Source organism: Cervus elaphus, chromosome 19, assembly GCF_910594005.1.
Source record: "Cervus elaphus chromosome 19, mCerEla1.1, whole genome shotgun sequence".
Classification (NCBI taxonomy): Eukaryota; Metazoa; Chordata; class Mammalia; order Artiodactyla; family Cervidae; genus Cervus; species Cervus elaphus.
This window is the reverse complement of record NC_057833.1, coordinates 78,926,870-78,945,228: the sequence shown is the minus strand read 5'-3', so window position 1 is coordinate 78,945,228 and position 18,359 is coordinate 78,926,870. Positions and strand designations below refer to the sequence as shown.

The 18,359-nt window shown below is 41.2% G+C and overlaps 1 protein-coding gene across 9 annotated transcripts in view; it reads right to left on the bottom strand.

Moving 5' to 3' along the window:
* The window catches only part of NEK11 (NIMA related kinase 11), a 280,951-nt gene that overhangs the window by 86,491 nt on the left and 176,101 nt on the right, over window positions 1–18,359 (bottom strand). For all 9 annotated transcript variants that reach the window (XM_043874531.1, XM_043874532.1, XM_043874537.1 and 6 more), the window contains one exon: window positions 9,989–10,152. In XM_043874531.1, the coding sequence (XP_043730466.1) occupies window positions 9,989–10,152 (164 nt within the window). The remainder of the gene's footprint in view (window positions 1–9,988; window positions 10,153–18,359) is intronic.

Here is an 18,359-nt window from a genome sequence, read left to right as displayed (position 1 = left end):
AAAAGATGATGCTGTAAAAGTGCTGCACTCAATATGCCAGCAAATTTGGAAAACTCAGCAGTGGCCACAGGACTGGAAAAGGTCAGTTTTCATTCCAATCCCAAAGAAAGGCAATGCCAGAGAATGCTCAAACTACTGCACAATTGCACTCATCTCACACGCTGGCAAAATAATGCTCAAAATTCTCCAAGCCAGGCTTAAGCAATATGTGAATCGTGAACTTCCAGATGTTCAAGCTGGATTTAGAAAAGGTAGAGGAACCAGAGATCAAATTGCCAACGTCTGCTGGATCATCAAAAAAGCAAGAGAGTTCCAGAAAAACATCTATTTCTGCTTTATTGACTATGCCAAAGCCTTTGACTGCATGGATCACAATAAACTGTGGAAAATTCTGAAAGAGATGGGAATACCAGACCATCTGACCTGCCTCTTCAGAAATCTGTATGCAGGTCAGGAAGCAACAGTTAGAACTGGACATGAAACAACAGACTGGTTCCAAATCAGGAAAGGAGTTCATCAAGGCTGTATATTGTCACTCTGCTTATTTAACTTATATGCAGAGTACATCCTGAGAAACGCTGGGCTGGGAGAAGCACAAGCTGGAATCAAGACTGCCGGGAGAAATATCAATAACCTCAGATATGCAGATGACACCACCCTTATTGCAGAAAGTGAAGAAGAACTAAAGAGCCTCTTGACGAAAGTGAAAGAGGATAGTGAAAAAGCTGGCTTAAAGCTCAACATTCAGAAAACTAAGATCATGGCATCTGGTCCCATCACTTCATGGCAAATAGATGGGGAAACAGTGGAAATAGTCACAGACTTTATTTTTGGGGGCTCCAAAATCACTGCAGATGGTGATTGCAGACATGAAATTAAAAGATGTTTCCTCCTTGGAAAGAAAGTTATGACCAACCTAGACAGCATATTAAAACACAGAGACATTACTTTGCCAACAAAGGTCCATCTAGTCAAGGCTATGGTTTTTCCAGTGGTCATGTATGAGTGTGAGAGTTGGACTATAAAGCTGAGTACTGAAGAATTGATGCTTCTGAACTATGGTGTTGGAGAAGACTCTTGAGAGTCCTTTGGACTGCAAGGAGATCCAACCAGTCCATCCTAAAGGAGATCAGTCCTGGGTGTTCACTGGAAGGACTGATGTTGAAGTGAAACTCCAATACTTTGGCCACCTCATGCGAAGAGCCGACTCATTGGAAAATATCCTGATGCTGGGAAATATTGAGGGCAGGAGGAGAAGGAAACGACAGAGGATGAGATGGTTGGATGGCATCACTGACTCAATGGACGTGGGTTTGGGTGAACGCCGGGAGTTGGTGATGGATAGGGAGGCCTGGCGTGCTGTGGTTCATGGGGTTGCAAAGAGTCGGACATGACTGAGTGACTGAACTGAACTGAACTGAATAAATAAGAAGAGATATTTTTTATACTGCAGTTGTAAACTCTCACTTTATTTTAAAAATTATTTATTTATTTGGGTGTCTTGGGTCTTAGTTGCAGCACTTGGATCTTTCACTGTGGCATGGGGGCGCTTTCACTGCAGTCATAGCCTTCTCTCCAGTTGTGGGTCACAGGCTGAGTAGTTATGGTACATGGGTTTAGTTGCCCCTTGGCATGTGGGATCTTAGTTCCCCTACCAGGGATCCAACCTGAGTCTCCCACACTGGAAGGCAGATTGTTTGGGTTTTTTTTAATTTTTAATTATTTTCCATCATAAGTTATTATAAGATACTGACTACAGTTCCCTATGCTCTATAGTAAATCTTTGTTGCTTGTTGCATGCATGGATGCTCAATCGCTTCAGTTGTGCCCAACTCTTTGCAACCCCATGGACTGTAGCCCACCCAGCTCTTCTATCTATGGAATTCTACAGGCAAGAATACTGGAGTGGGTTGCCATTTCCTTCTCCAGAAGAGCTTCCTGACCCACGGATCGAACTCAGGTCTCCTGCATTGCAGATATGACTGTTGCATATCTATTTTTTAATTAGAAACCTAGCATTATATTCATATTAAGTCAAAAAAGTGGATTTAAAATGCCATAAGTTTTTAGTTAAGCAAAATTTCATAATTTTTCTAAAATATATATATTATATATAGGTATATGTATACAAAAGCTTTTCTACACTTTACATAAAGGCTTGAGAAAAAGAACATCAAGAAAAAAGAAATGGAGAAATTGGAGAACATAAACTAAATGAAATGGAAGCACCGACTATAAAATAGAAAAAGTGAAACAAACTGGATAAAAGTTCAAGATCATCATACAGCCCAGCTGTTTTTAAACATGACTGCTCATTGGAAACATATCTGGAGCTCTGAAGAAAAAAAAGTAGTACCTAAGCATTTATATTTTTCAAAAATTTTCAAGATAATTCTGATATGCATCTGGATTTTAAAAAGTGTTTACAGGTTTTTCTTTTAGATCCTAGTTTTGGTGATACAGAGTTCTATTATTTTTCTGTTGACCAATCAAGATAGGACATTGAAAGATGAACTCCCCAGGTCGGTAGCTGCCCAATATGCTATTGGAGATCAGTGGGGAAATAACTCCAGAAAGAATGAAGAGATGGAGTCAAAGCAAAAACAACACCCAGTTGTGGATATGACTGGTGATAGAATCAAAGTCCGATGCTGTGAAGGGCAATATTGCATAGGATCCTGGAATATTAGGTCCATGAATCAAGGCAAATTGGAAGTGGTCAAACAGGAGATGGCAAGAGTGAACTTCGACATTTTAGGAATCATTGAACTAAAATGGACTGGAAGGGGTGGATTTAACTCAGATGATCATTATATCTACTACTCTGGGCAAGAATCCCTTAGAAGAAATGGAGTAGCCTTCACAGTCAATGAAAGAGTCCGAAATGCAGTACTTGGATGCGATCTCAAAAACAATATAATGATCTCTGTTCATTTCCAAGGCAAACCATTCAATATCACAGTAATCCAAGTCTATGCCCAGACCAGTAATGCTGAAGAAGCTGAAGTTGAATGGTTCTATGAAGACCTACAAGACTCTCTAGAACTAACACCCAAAAAAGATATCCTTCTCATTACAGGGGACTGGAATGCTAAAGAAGGAAGTCAAGAAACACCTGGAGTAACTGGAAAATTTGGCCTTGGAGTATACACAAGGAAGCAGGGCAAAGGCTAACAGAGTTTTGCCAAGAGACCACACTGGTCATAGCAAACACCCTCTTCTAACAGCACATGAGAAGACTCTACACATGGACATCACCAGATGGTCTACACCAAAATCAGATGGACTATAGATTATATTCTTGGCAGCCAAAGGTGGAGAAGTTCTATACAGTCAGCAAAAATAAGACCAGAAGCTGACTGTGGCTCAGATCATGAACTCCTTATTGCCAAATTCAGACTGAAATCGAAGAAAGTGGAGAAAACCACTAGACCATTCAGGTATGAACTAAATCAAACCCCTTATGACTATAGAGTGGGAGTGAGAAGTAGATTTAAGGGACTAGATCTGACAGAGTGCCTGATGAACTATGAACGGAGGTTCATGACATTGTACAGGAGACAGGGATCAAGACCATCCCCAAGGAAAAGAAATGCAAAAAGGCAAAGTGGCTATCGGAGGAGGCCTTACAAATAGCTGTGAAAAGAAGAGAAGTGAAAAGCAAAGGAGAGAAGGAAAATATACCCATTTGAATGCCGAGTTCCAAAGAATAGCAAGGAGAGATAAGAAAGCCTTCCTCAGAGATCAGTGCAAAGAAATAGAGGAAGACAATAGAATGGGAAAGACTAGAGACCTCTTCAAGAAAATCAGAGATACTAAGGGAACATTTCATGCAAAGACAGGCTCAATAAACAACAGAAATGGTATGGACCTAACAGAAACAGAAGATATTAAAGAAGAGGTGGCAAGAATACACAGAAAAACTGTACAAAAAAGATCTTCATGACGCAGATAATTACGATGGTGTGATCACTCACCTAGAGCCAGACATCCTGGAATGTGAAGTCAAGTGGGCCTTAGGAAGCATCACTACAAACAAAGCTAGTGGAGGTGATGGAATTCCAGTTGATCTATTTCAAATCCTAAAAGACAATGCTGTGAAAGTGCTGCACTCAATATGCCAGCAAATTTGGAAAACTCAGCAGTGGCCACAGGACTGGAAAAGGTCAGTTTTCATTCCAATCCCAAAGAAAGGCAATGCCAGAGAATGCTCAAACTACCGCACAATTGCACTCATCTCACACGCTAGCAAAGTAATGCTCAAAATACTCCAAGACAGGCTTCAACAGTTTGTGAACCATGAACTTCTAGATGTTCAAGCTGGTTTTAGAAAAGGCAGAGGAACCAGAGATCAAATTGCCAACATCTGTTGGATTATCGAAAAAGCAAGAGAGTTCCAGAAAAACATCTATTTCTGCTTTATTGACTATGCCAAAGCCTTTGACTGTGTGGATCATCACAAACTGTGGAAAATTCTTCAAGAGATGGGAATACCAGACTGCCTAACCTGCCTCTTGAGAAATGTGTATGCAGGTCAGGAAGCAACAGTTAGAACTGGACATGGAACAACAGACTGGTTCCAAATTGGGAAAGGTGTATGTCAAGGCTGTATATTGTCACTCTGCTTATTTAACTTATATGCAGAGTACATCCTGAGAAATGCTGGGCTGGATGCAGCACAAGCCGGAATCAAGATTGCCGAGAGAAATATCAATAACCTCAGATATGCAGATGACACCACCCTTATTGCAGAAAGTGAAGAAGAACTAAAGAGCTTCTTGATGAAAGTGAAAGAAGAGAGTGAAAAAGTTGGCTTAAAGTTCAACATTCAGAAAACAAAGATCATGGCATCTGGTCCCATCACTTCATGATAAATAGATGGAGAAACAGTGGAAACAGTGGCAGACTTTATTTTGGGGGGCTCCAAAATCACTGCAGACGTTGACTGCAGCCAGGAAATTAAAAGACGCTTACTCCTTGGAAGAAACGTTATGACCAACCTAGACAGCATATTAAAACACAGAGACATTACTTTGCCAACAAAGGTCCATCTAGTCAAGGCTATGGTTTTTCCAGTAGTCATGTATGAGTGTGAGAGTTGGACTATAAAGAAAGCTGAGTGTTGAAGAATTGATAGTTTTATAAATTCTGATAGATACAATGATATTAAGTGAGTAACAGTTACATAATCACAATAGTAAAAGACACTTATCAATTTTCAAAATCAGTTCAGTTCAGTCGCTCAGTCATGTCCGACTCTTTCCAACTCCATGAACTGAAGTAAGCCAGGCTTCTCAGTCTATCATCAACTCTCAGAGCTTGCTCAAACTCATGTCCGTTGAGTCGGTGATGCCATCCAACCATCTCATCCTCTGTTGTTCCCTTCTCCTGCCTTCAATCTTTCCTAGCATCAGGGTCCTTTCAAATGAGTCAGTCTTCACATAAGGTGGCCAAAGTATTGGAGTTTCAGCTTCAACATCAGTCCTTCCAATGAATATTCAGGACTGATTTCCTTTAGGATGGACTAGTTGGATCTCCTTGCAGTCCAGGGGACTCTCAAGAGTCTTCTCCAACACCACAGTTCAAAAGCATCAATTCATTGGTGTTCAGCTTTCTTTATGGTCCAACTCTCATATCTATACATGATTACTGGAAAACTACTAGAAACCACATTTTTTGGCAAAGTAATGTCTCTGCATTTTAATATGCTGTCTAGGTTGGTCAAGACGTTTCTTCCAAGAAGCAAGCATCTTTTAATTTCATGGCTGCAGTCGCTATGTGCAGATTTTGGACCCCCCAAAAATAAAGTCTCTCACTGTTTCCGTTGTTTCCCCATCTATTTGTCATGAAGTGATGGGACCAGATGCCATGATCTTAGTTTTCTGAATGTTGAGCTTTAAGCCAACTTTATCACTCTCCTCTTTCATTTTACCAAGAGGCTCTTTAGCTCTTCTTCAATTTCTGCCATAAGGGTGGTGTCATCTGCATATCTAAGTTTATTGATATTTCTCCCAGCAATCGTGATTCCAGCTTGTGTTTCATCCAGCCTGGCATTTTGCACGATGTACTCTGCATATAAGTTTAATAAGGAGGGTGAAATATACAGCCTTGATGAACTCCTTTCCTGATTTGGAACCAGTCTGTTGTTCCATGTCCAGTTCTAACTGTTGCTTCTTGACCTGCATACAGATTTCTCAGGAGGCTGGTAAGGTGGTCGGTATTCCCATCTCTTTGAGAATTTTCCACACTTTGTTGTGATCCACACAGACTGTGATCCACACAGATTGTGATTTCACAATCAATAGGGAAAGAAACAATAAAAGATAATTACAATTGCAAACCATAATGGAAACATGATTAGCTTAACAATATAAAATAATTACATTCAATCTGGGGGTGTGAAGCAGAGTGATGTGGTACGTGGAAGTGCATACATGCACATGTGTTCATCCACGCAGCCAGTCTATGTCTTTTGGTAGGTGCATTTAATCCATTTACATTTAAGGCAGTTATCTATATATATGACCCTACCACCATTTTCTTAACTGTTTTGAGTTTATTTTCTGTATGGCTTTCTCTTCTCTTGTCTTTCCTGCGTGGAGAATTTCCTTTAGTATTTGTTGTACTGCTGGTTTGGTGCCGCTGAATTCTCTTAACTTTTGCTTGTCTGGAAAGCTTTTGATGTCTCCATCAGATCTGAAGGACAGTCTTACTGGGTAGAGTATTCTAGGTTGTAGGTTCTTTCCTTTCATCACTTTAAATGTATCATGCCATTCCTTTCTGGTTTATACAGTTTCTGTTGAAAAGTCAGCTGATAGCCTAATGAGAGTTCCCGTGTATGTTATTTGTCATTTTTCCCTTCTCTGTCTTTTTGTCAGTTTTATTACTGTGTCTTGGTGTGTTCCTCCTTGGGTTTATCCTGCCTGAGACTCTCTGAGCTTCCTGGACTTGGTTGACTATTTCCTTTCCCATATTAAGAAATTTTCCAGCTATTATCTCTTCAAATATTTTCTCAGGTCCTTGCTCTTTTCCTTCTCCTTCTGGGACCCCTATAATGCAAATGTTGGTGTGTTTAATGTTATCCCAGGCGTCTCTTAGGCTGTCTTCATTCTTTTTCCTTCTTTTTTCTACACTCTGTTCTGTGGCAGTGACTTCCACCATCTTGTCCTCCAAGGTCATTTATCCATTCTTCTGCCTCAGTTATTCTGCTATGGATTCCTTCTAGTGTATTATTCATCTCTGTTTGTTCTTTAGTTCTTCTATATCTTCGATAAACATTTCTTGCTTGTTCTCAATCTTTGCTTCCATTCTTTTCCTGAGATCCTGAATCATCTTCACTATCATTATCTGAATTCTTTTTCTGAAAGGCTGCCTATCTCCACTTCATTTAGTTGTTTTTCTGGGCTGTTTTTATCTTGTTCCTTCATCTGGGACATAACTTTCTGCTTTTTCATCATGATTAACTTTCTGTGATATAGTTTTTGTTATAACCACTGTGAGACTGTGCTTCTTCTTGCTTCTTCTATCTGCCCTCTGATGGATGAGGCTAAGAGGCTTGTGTATGTTTCTTGATGGGAGGGACTGGTGATGGGAAAACTGGGTCTTGCTCTGGTGGGCAGGGCTTTGCTGAGTTAAGCTTTAATCCAATTATCTGCTGATGGGTGGGGTTGTACTCCCTCCTTAGTAGTTGTTTGACCTGAGGTGACCCAGCCCTGGGGTCTACAGGCTGTATGGTAGGATTAATGGTGAATTCCAAGAGGGTTTATGCCAAGGGGGACCTTCCAGCGCCCCCATCCCTGTGGTAAGCCCATACAGACTCATGTCTCCATAGAAAGCCCTCTAACACTAGCAGGTGGTTTTGGTTCAGTCTCCTGTGGGGTCACTGCTCCTCTCCTCTGGGTCTTGGTGCATGCAAAATTTTGTTTGTGCCTTCCAAGACTGGAGTGTCTGTTTCCCTCAGTCCTCTGAAAGGCCTATAATCAAATCCCACTGGCCCTCAGGCCAAATTCCCTGGGGATTCCCAGTCTCTTTGTATTATCCCCAGGCTGGGAGGCCTGACATGGGGTTCAGAACTTTCACAATAGTGGGAGAACTTCTTTGGTATTATTGCTCTCCAGTTTGTGGGTCACCCAACAGATGGGTATGGGATTTGATTTTACTGTGCTAGAGCCCTTCCTGTCTTGCTGTCTCGCTGCAGCTTCTTTGTCTTTGGACATGGGGTATCTTTTTTTGTTAGATTCCAGTGTCCTACTGTTGATGGTTGTTCAACAGCTAGTTGCAATTTTGGTGCTCTCTCAGGAGGAGATGAGCGCACATCCTTCTACTCCACCATCTTTAACCAGACTCTGGAAGGCAGATTGTTAACCACTGGACCATGAGGGAAGTACCATAAACTCTCACTTTAGAATTAAGGAGTTTTGGAAGTATCATAAAAAAAAGCCACAAAATGGCTATATAGCTTTATCTTAATAACAGCTACTACCTCATTATTAATTACTTCATTAGATTGGGAAACCAAGGCACAGTGGGGTTTAGTGACTTACACAAGGTCACATGATCTGCAAGTGATTCCTCTGGTTTTCTGAAATGGGTTTTATTTTATTGAAAATATTTTAAAGTAATAATGTTAGTAGCTAAACTTTTACCACTTGATGCTTTGGACAGAAACAGAAGATGTGTTTTGCATATTGTGTGCTTTGCAACCACAGGCACAGAATGAAGCTTCTGTAATAATGTAACAATATTAGTCTCTGCTGTTTAGGATGGAGGCACAGAAGTAGAGCTTATATTTTCAGTTTGTGGTAGGAGGTGCTTCTGTTTACAAGTTCACTGGAGAAAACAGGGAAATGGTGTAAGGGAAGTGTTTTTATTTTGGTATGCTGAATCCTCACTGTCTGGACTCTTGTTTTTCTCAATGTTTATTTGTTTCTCTCTTCATGTATTTATCTCTTAAGTTCTCTCTCTCATCCTTTCTCTTTTCTCATCCCTTTCTCTGCTCAGCTCTATACCACTCCCTTCTATCCCCTTCTCCCTGCCTCTTTCTTTTTCTTATGGAGAACTTGAGAACATTTCTTACTGGATTTATTCATTGAGTATTATGATGAATTGCCTAGTCTTCATTAAAAAGGACTGAATGGATTTTGGACAACCTTCAGTTAATCCCCCTGAATTAAGTCTCCATTAACACAGATGCCCTTTGACTGACTGTTATCTTACTAGCTTAATGTTTTCAGTTAGTAAAAAGCTTCTGTACCTATGAAAGTTTAGGACTAGGAAGATTATCAGATTATGGCCTAGGAAGAAAATCAAGTATAAACTGAATAAATTGCCCAGAGTCACCAGCTTTTTGTTCACACAACTCTTGCTTTTCCTCTCTCCTGCAGGCAACCAACAGTGAAATCACATGCAGGGCTGTCTCTTGGTGTATGACCCACATGAAGCTACTATTGTTATTGTTACAGAATCTGTGGCAAGGTCGTGGACTCAGAGATTCCAGCACTGTATGTAACGGGGGAACTTCAAGGGCTGGAGTGGCTAGGAAGACCATCTCCTAAGCCCAAGATCTCTGGACCTCAACCCCAGAACTAATTAATGCACTGGGACATGACTCACAAATCTGACTACCAGGCAGAACAGTATAATTTTAAATATCCTCTTCTCTCTTCTAAAGAGACACATGGAATGTTTATTCGGCAGCTATGTGTGGGGTGCTCCTCAGTGTATAAACAGTGTAGTGTGTATCATCCTCCCACCTGAATCAGTACTGAGTGCTCCAGCCCTTCCCTCATCAATATATCCAGATTCTCACAATCCCATGGGGCCCTGCCTGCCCCTGGGCCTTGGAAATCAAGACACATCATGTAGAGCCTGTATAACAAACCTTGGTTTTCCTACTTGGGTTCTAAGATTCCCTTGACTCTTCCTGGGAAGGCACAGCCTGGTCAGCACCTTGGACAGCCCCACTGCTTCTGCCGGCAGCAACGTTTACCTGTTGGTTTGTCCTGTAAACAGGCTGGGGTCCTTCATCCTCAACCTCTTCATCTCTGACTGAGAATACTGTTTTTTCTTCCTCACTCTCCTCACTTTCTTCAGAAAAGGAATCAAATACATCAACATAATACTCTTCAGCCACAAGCGGGTCTTCTGGGATCTCTGAAATAAAGAATAAGCAAAAATCAGGTCCTGTTGGTCATTAACATTATAATGAGTCTAGGACCCCCATGTTTTCCCAGAGATATGTATTCTGTTAACACTAACAAAGCTTTCATAAAGTGCAGAGTGAAATCTTAGCTTCCTGAATGTACCTAGTAGAATGTAATAAATACTCAGCAGTTAAACCAGTGGAGGAAAGGAGGGATGGCTCTATTTGCAACCACTTTTTGAAACTGTAAGAATAAAACCATGAAACAAGAAGAAATGACCTCTTCTAAAGTCTTTACATTCAGAGGCATGAATCATTATTACAAATAAGGGCATTTAGGACCAAAAGCAAAGTAAGATGCCTTGGCCACCAGACTCTACTATCCACATAAAGTTATTGTGGACACAGTGGAGGGGACAAATATAAGCATTCTTCCTGGGAATTTCTTCTTTTAAAGAAAATACTAGTAGGGAGATCAGGCAAGAGGGATAGAATATATAGAAATGGCATTATTGGCAAGCTGAGGGAAATGTTAAAGTTCTAAGGCTATGAAGGTTTTTGAGATGTAGTTCACACTAAGGTTCTACTTACTCACATGAATATGAAGCATTTCTTAAAAAACAAACAACAACAACAAAAAAACACAAGGAAAGGCCACCCAGTTAAGCTGTTGCCAGGAAGTGCTACCTAAGTTACTCGAAGCAACATTATTACCAACTAGAAATATTGTTGCTGCTGTTCAGTTGCTAAGTCATGTTCGACTCTTCGTAACCCCATAGACTGCAGCCCGCCTGGTGCCTCTGTCCGTGGGATTTCCCAGGCAAGAAAACTGGAGTGGGTTGCCGTTTCCTTCTCCAGGGGATCTTCCTGATCCAAGGATCAAACCTGTGTCTCCTGTACTGGCAGGTGGATTCTTTACCACTGAGCCACCAGGAAAGTCCGGTTGGTGCTTATAATGGTCTTCAACCAAGAAAGGCTAAGAATGGATTTGTTGGTCCATTCAAAATCCAAGATCCCAAAAAAGCACAGTGATATCAATTCCAATTTGCTAATGGGAGCCTAGAGATAAGAAATATCCTTGGGGAAGGGAGAAAGTTAAATAATGGTACTCTCTCTACCTTATTAAAACCATGGCATTTAGGCTTTGTACACATTAGTTGTTGTTGCTGTTCAGTCACTCAGCTGTGTCTGCCTCTTTGTGACCCTTTGGACTGCAGCACACCAGGCTTCCCTGTTTATCACCATCTCCCAAAGCTTGCTCATTCTCATGTCCATTGAGTCGGTGATGCCACCCAACCATCTCACTCTGCTCTTTCACCTTCATCTTTAGTTCTTCTTCACTTTCTACCACAAGGAGGAGAGTGAAAAAGTTGGCTTAAAACTCAACATTCAAAAGACGAAGATCATGGCATCTCGTCCCAGTGCTTCATGGCAAATAGATGGGGAAAAAATGGAAACAAACACTTTATTTTGGGGGCTCCAAAGTCACTGCAGGTTAGCATGACTAACATTATAATTATGTATATATATTATATATATAATCATGGCATGACTATAGCCATGAAATTAAAAGAAGCTTACTCCTTGGAAGAAAAGTTATGACAAACCTAGACAGCACTTTAAAAAGCAGAGACATTACTTTGCCGACAAAGGTCCACCTAGTCAAAGCTATGGTTTTTCTATTAGTCAACTATGGATATAAGAGTTGAACTATAAGGAAAGCTGAGTGCCAGAGAACTGATGCTTTTGAACTGTGGTGTTGGAGAAGACTCTTGAGAGTCCCTTGGACTGCAAGGAGATCCAACCAGTCCATCCTAAAGGAAATCAGTCCTGAATACTCATTGGAAGGACGGATGCTAAAACTCCAATACTTTGGCCACCTGATGCGAAGAACTGACCCACTGGAAAAGACCCTGATGCTGGGAAAGATTGAAGGTAGGAGGAGAAGGGGACGACAGAGGATGAGATGGTTGGATGGCACCACTGGTTCGATGGACACAAATTTTAGCAAGGTCTGGGAGTTGATGATGGACAGAGAAGCCTGGCGTGCTGCAGTCCACGGGGTTGCAGAGTTGGACATGACTGTGTGACTGAACTGACTGACTTATAAACAAAATTATCCTTCTAAACTGTGAACCAGAGCACTGGTTTTCATCCCACTGTTGCTATTTTATGTCTAGTGCATGTGTGCTAAGTCATGTCCAACTCTTTGAGACCCCATGGACTGCAGCCTGCCAGGCTCCTCTGTCCATGGAATTTTCCCAGTAAGAATACTGGCGTGCATTGCTGTTTCCTATTCCAGGGGATCTTCTTGGCTCAGTGATCGAACCAGCATCTCTAATGTCTCCTGCATTGGCAGATGAATTCTTTACCACTGGTGCCACCTGAGTCTATTATTTTATGTGGGGAAAATATGGAATTTGGGGTTAGAGAATCAAGGTTTGAATCTAGCTCTGCCACCTCTTAAATGAGAAACTTGAGTGAGGGATTTGAACTTACTGAGCTTTATTTTTTTCTAGTGAAGCAGACAAAAGGTAATCTAACAGGGTAGCTATGAAGATTCAGTAACATGATTCTTATGAAAGCATCTGTGTATAGGGAAACTTTATCAAGTGTTCCATCAATTTCCACATCTGTAAAAATGAACTTTTCATCAACTGATTCCAAAATCCCTTGAAAGCAAAATACTTAGTGGATGTACAAAGCCCTGACAATTGAATGTTTTAAAATCTTTGCTATCTATGATTTTGCATAGAACACAAGAGGCAGTACTATGGAATTAAAACTGGCCAGCTCAAAACAAGAATTATTAATACACATATTCAAAAATGCCTCTGCCAATTCTTTAGGAAACTCACACTTTCTCTCAGAACTCCAACACAGTCTGTTCTCCCCTCCGATCACCTATTATCAGTTGAGCAGCAGATGAAACAGAGTATTTGTACACAGGGGCCATGTTTTATAAAAATCTTTATTTGACTCACACTCAGAATGACAAAAGTATCACAGCAAGAGAAGTATATGAAAACCAAAATCTACCAAGAGGACAATTCAGGTCTCCAGTTTCATCTTCAAGCAGGGGCATGCACTCGCTGAGTAGACTTCCTGCCTCTCTTCCCCACCACCCTCGGCCTCTCCCTGGGTCTCTGTGTCTCTTCCACAGAGACGTCCATTCTCTGTCGTCCCACTTCCTCCCGTGTCCTCTCCCTGAGTCTGTCTATGACAGTTATCCATTCACTGACTCACTCATATTTTCTCCCTCTGTTTCTCTATCCCCCACACCCCACTTTCAGGAAAGAATATTTGCTTTCAAGATTGACTCTGAAAGAGTAAGACATATCATTTATATTGTTGCCCAGGGTATGGAAATGTGCTTGGATTTGTGTTTATATAAAAACATCTTTATAGTTGAAACAAAAGCTTCATGCATCAATATATACCCATACTACAAATGACACACTCTGGCATCTATTCAATGATTTCTCTCTTTTTTTTTTTTTTTCTTTTAATGCTAGTTGCAACTTGCTAAACTGATTTCTCAACCCAGAATTTGAAAAACACTGGTTTAGAATGCTGACTTTGGCATCAAAAAGACCCACATTTAAATTGAGGCTCTTAATGCTGGGTGTTATGTAAACTTCCTGCCATTCAGTTTTCTCATCTGTAGAGTGGGGATGGTAGCACTCATCTCATTGAATCATTGTGAACATTACATAGTATGATGCAGCTATTAATGCACACGGTATGTGTCCAGGAAATGTGAGCTACTGACATTTAACATAAAACTCTGTAGTTTTGTCTGTAATGCTCAACACCAGGAAGAAAATAAATATCAGGCAATCACAAATGGATGTCAAGTTAAAAATTTTAACAATATTTTAAATAGAATCACTTCTCAAAATCCACACAGTACCCAACTCCAAAGGCAGTAAGGAGTGGCTCCTCCCACTGCCCTTCTGACTGCTGGACTCCAGAGGGACCCCGGGGAATTTTACACCCTCCTCTCCTCCCATCACCTTCCTGTCTCTGGTTCCATCCTGGCTCTTCCAGGCAGCACAGAGGGAACCTCTATGACAGGGGTGAACAAACTTGCTCTGTAAAGGGCTTGACAGAAAAAGTGTTAGGTTTTGCAGGGTATACAGTCCCTGTCACAACTACCCAACTCTTTGTAGTGTGAAAGCAGACATAGACAATACATAAATGCATGAGCATGTGTGTTCCATTGGCTGTGAACTTTATTTAGAAAAGCAGGTGGCAGCCGGATCACACCACAGCCCCACCCCACAGACAAGGGTTTCTCTTACTGAACATCGAGCCCTTCCCATAACATGGCTCCCTGCACACAGTCAGTCCCTTTCTCTCTCCGTCAAGCATCCCCTCCCAGGGAGAAGAGGAGGGAAGAAATGGACAGGTGTCCAAGTCATGAAATAGACCAGGATGGACCCATCACCAGTGTTTCTTACTCAAATACCACTAACTTGGTGAGGCTCAGAAAAGGGTGCATTTCAAATGGAAAAATTGGAAGAAAGAAGTCAGCTCATGCTGTTTGTCAAATTGTGTGTTTTTCAGACACTGGTCCAGTGTGAAGCCTTGTTAGGCGAAGGCTCATTTCTGCTGTCATGGAGGGGAAAATGGTCTGAGATAAATAGCTTTCATTTTCTCATACCCTGAAGTCAGCCTCCTGATAGATGCTTGGGAGCAGCATCCAGATTTCCACTACACTGGGCGGTGGTGACAGATACATTTACACAGGAATCTAACAATGGCTGCCTGAGCTTGGACACAGTTGTTGCAAATCCATGCTGGAGAAAAAGAGAGACAGTTAACCTGTCCTGGGAAAAGGCTGCTCTTTGTCAGACCCTTCAACAGAGACCCTAATAAAGCCCTTCCTCTAAGACTTAAGTGAGCAGCAGGACCACCTGCAGGGCTTGTTAAAACATGTACCGCTGCGCCTCACATAGAGCCCTGATCCAGCAGGTCAGGGGGGAGGCCTGGAAACATGCATTTCTGACAAGTTCCAGGGGGATGCTGGTGCTGCTGGCCTGAGGGCCACAATGTGAAAACTTCTGCTCCAGGATGTGACTAGTTCAAACAAAAGTACTAGCATATACTATTATAGAAGCACCATAATAAAATGCGTAAGGCTTTATAATATCTCCACATCTTACAACATTTATATGTTACAGACAATTAACGAAGAAATAAACTTTACTTTTGTTGTTGCTACTGTTCAGCCACTAAGTGTGTCTGGTTCTTTTGCAACACCATGGTCTATAGCCCGCCAGGCTCCACTGTCCATGGGATTTCCCAGGCAAGAATACTGGAGTGGGTTGCCATTTCCTTCTCCAGGGGATCTGAGCTCAAATCGTCCTGATGTTAGTTGTCTCACTACTCACAATCTCTATAGAGTTATAGAGGCCTATTCCCATTTTAATGATGGGGAATAACAAAACCATGAATTAGCAGGTCAGAGTCACAGCACTTCATAGATTGTTTTTAAACACACATTCGTATCCATTATTCTACTTTATCACTGCAACAGTGATTCAACTTAGACCAGGACAACCTTTTTATCTCAATTTTTAGATAAGGTGAGAGACAGGCTAATAACCAACCACATGTCACACAGCTGAATACATGGCAGAAGAGAATGTAAATTACCTGAATCCTGTCTTTATTCCACTGCATTAGTGCTATTTTATGGTTGCTGTTGTTCAGTCACTCAGCCATGTTCGATTCTCTGTGACCCCATGGACTGCAGTATATCATCCTTCCCTGTCTTTCACTATCTCCAGTAGTTTCCTCAAATTCTTGTCCATTGAGTCGATGATGCCATCCAACCATATTATCCTCTCTCATCCCCTTCTCATGTCCTCAGTCTTTCCCAGCATCAGGGTCTTTTCCAGTGAGTCAGCTCTTTGCATCAGGTGGCCAAAGTACTGGAGCTTCAGCTTCAGCATCAGTCCTTCCAATGAATATTCAGGATTGATTTCCTTTAGGACTGACTGGTTTGATCTCCTTGCAGTCCAAGGGACTCTCAAGAGTCTTCTCCAACACCACAGTTCAAAAAGCATCAATTCTCAGCCTTTTTAATGGTCTCTCACATCCGAACATGACTACTGAAAAAACATAGCTTTGACTAGACGGATGTTTGTCAGCAAAGTGATGTCTCTAGGCTGTCATAGCTTTTCTTCCAAAGACTAAGCGTCTTTTAATTTCATGGCTGCAGTCACCATCCATGGTGATTTCAGAGCCCAAGAAAATAAAGTCTGTCACTGTTTCCCTTGTTTCCCCATCTATTTGCTATGAAGTGATGGGACCAGATGCCATGGTATTGGTTTTTTGAATGTTGGGTTTTAAGTCAAATTTTTCACTTTCTTCTTTCACCTTCATCAAGAAGCTTTTTAGTTCCTCTTCACTTTCTGCCATTAGGGTGGTGTCATCTGCATATCTGAGGTTATCAGTATTTCTCCCAGCAGTCTTCATACCAGCTTGTGATTGATCCAGCTCAACATTTCACATGATGTACTCTGCATATAAGTTAAATAAGGAGGGTGACAATATATAGCTTTGACATACTCCTTTCTCAATTTTGAACCAGTCCGTTGTTCCATATCCGGTTTTAACTGCTGTTTCTCGATCTGCCACAGGTTTCTCAGGTGGCAGGCAAGGTAGTCTGGTATTCCCAACTCTTTAAGAATTTTCCAGTTTGTTGTGATCCACACAATCAAAGGCTTTAGTGTAGTTAATGAAGCAGAAGTAGATGTTTTTCTGGAATTCACTTGCTTTATCTATGATCCAATGGATGTTGGCAATTTGATCTCTTGTTCCTCTGCCTTTTCTAAATCCAGAGCTTATACATCTAGAATTTCTTGGACCTTGTACTGCTGAAGCCTAGCTTGAAGGATTTTGAGCATTACCTTGTTAGCATGTGAAATGAGCACAGTTGTGTGGCAGTTAGAACATTCTTTGGCATTGCCCTTCTTTGAGATTGGAATGAAAACTGACCTTTTCCAGTCATATGGCCACTGCTGAGTTTTCCAAATCTGCTGTCATATCACATGCAGCACTTTAACAGCATCATCTTTCAGGATTTGAAATAACTCAGCTGGATTTCCATCACCTCCACTAACTTTGTTCATGGTAAGGCTTCCTAAGGCCCACTTGACTTCACACTCCAGGATGTCTGGCTCTAGGTGGGTGACACCACCATTATGGTTATCTACATCATTAAGGCCTTTCTGTACAGTTCTTCTGTGTCTTCTTGCCACCTCTTCTTAATCTCTTTTGTTTTTGCTAGGTCCTTACCATTTCTGTCCTTTATCGTGCCCATCTTTTCATGAAATATCCCCTTTGTATCTCTAATTTTCTTGCAGAGATCTCTAGTCTCTCCCATTCTATTGCTTTCCTCTATCTATTTGCATCAAAAAATGGAGAAGCCCTATACAGTAAGCAAAACAAGACCAGGAGCTGACTCCGGGTCAGATCATGAGCTCCTTATTGCAAAGTTAAGACTTAAATGGAAGGAAGTAGAGAAAACTACTAAGCCATTCAGGTATGACCTAAATCAAATCCCTTATTAAACAGTGGAAATGACAAATAGATTCAAGGGCTTAGATCTGATAGACAGAGTGCCTGAAGAACTATGGACAGAGGTCTGCAACATTGTACAGGAGGCGGTGACCAAAATCATCCCAAGAAAAAAGAAACACAAGAAGGCAAAATGGTTGTCTGAGGAAGCCTTACAAATAGTTGAGAAAAGAAGAGAAGCAAAAGGCAAAGGAGAAAGGAAAAGATATACCTAACTGAATGCAGACTTCCAAAGGATAGCAAGGAGAGATAAGAAAGCCTTCTTAAGTGAACAAGACAAAGAAATTTTATGATTAGCTAGGAATTTTCATCTACTTATGACACTATTTTCATCATTATTTTCATGTTTCCATCATTATTTATAAAATTTAAATGTCATAAATAATAATTGTGATTATCTTCCTCAAAACTCTTAAAAGTGCCATACAACAAGGGATAGACCTTTGACTTAATGAAATAGAAAACTGAAGCACAGTCATTCTGGTAAATTATCTGAAGGGAGCTAGGACTATTGAATGCCAGGGGCCCTCACTCAGTCTCAATCCCACTGTTACTCAGTCCAACTCTGTCTCAGATGTGTTCAAGGTGGACTGTGGGTCAGGATCACCTGGAGGCCTTTGTAAAACAG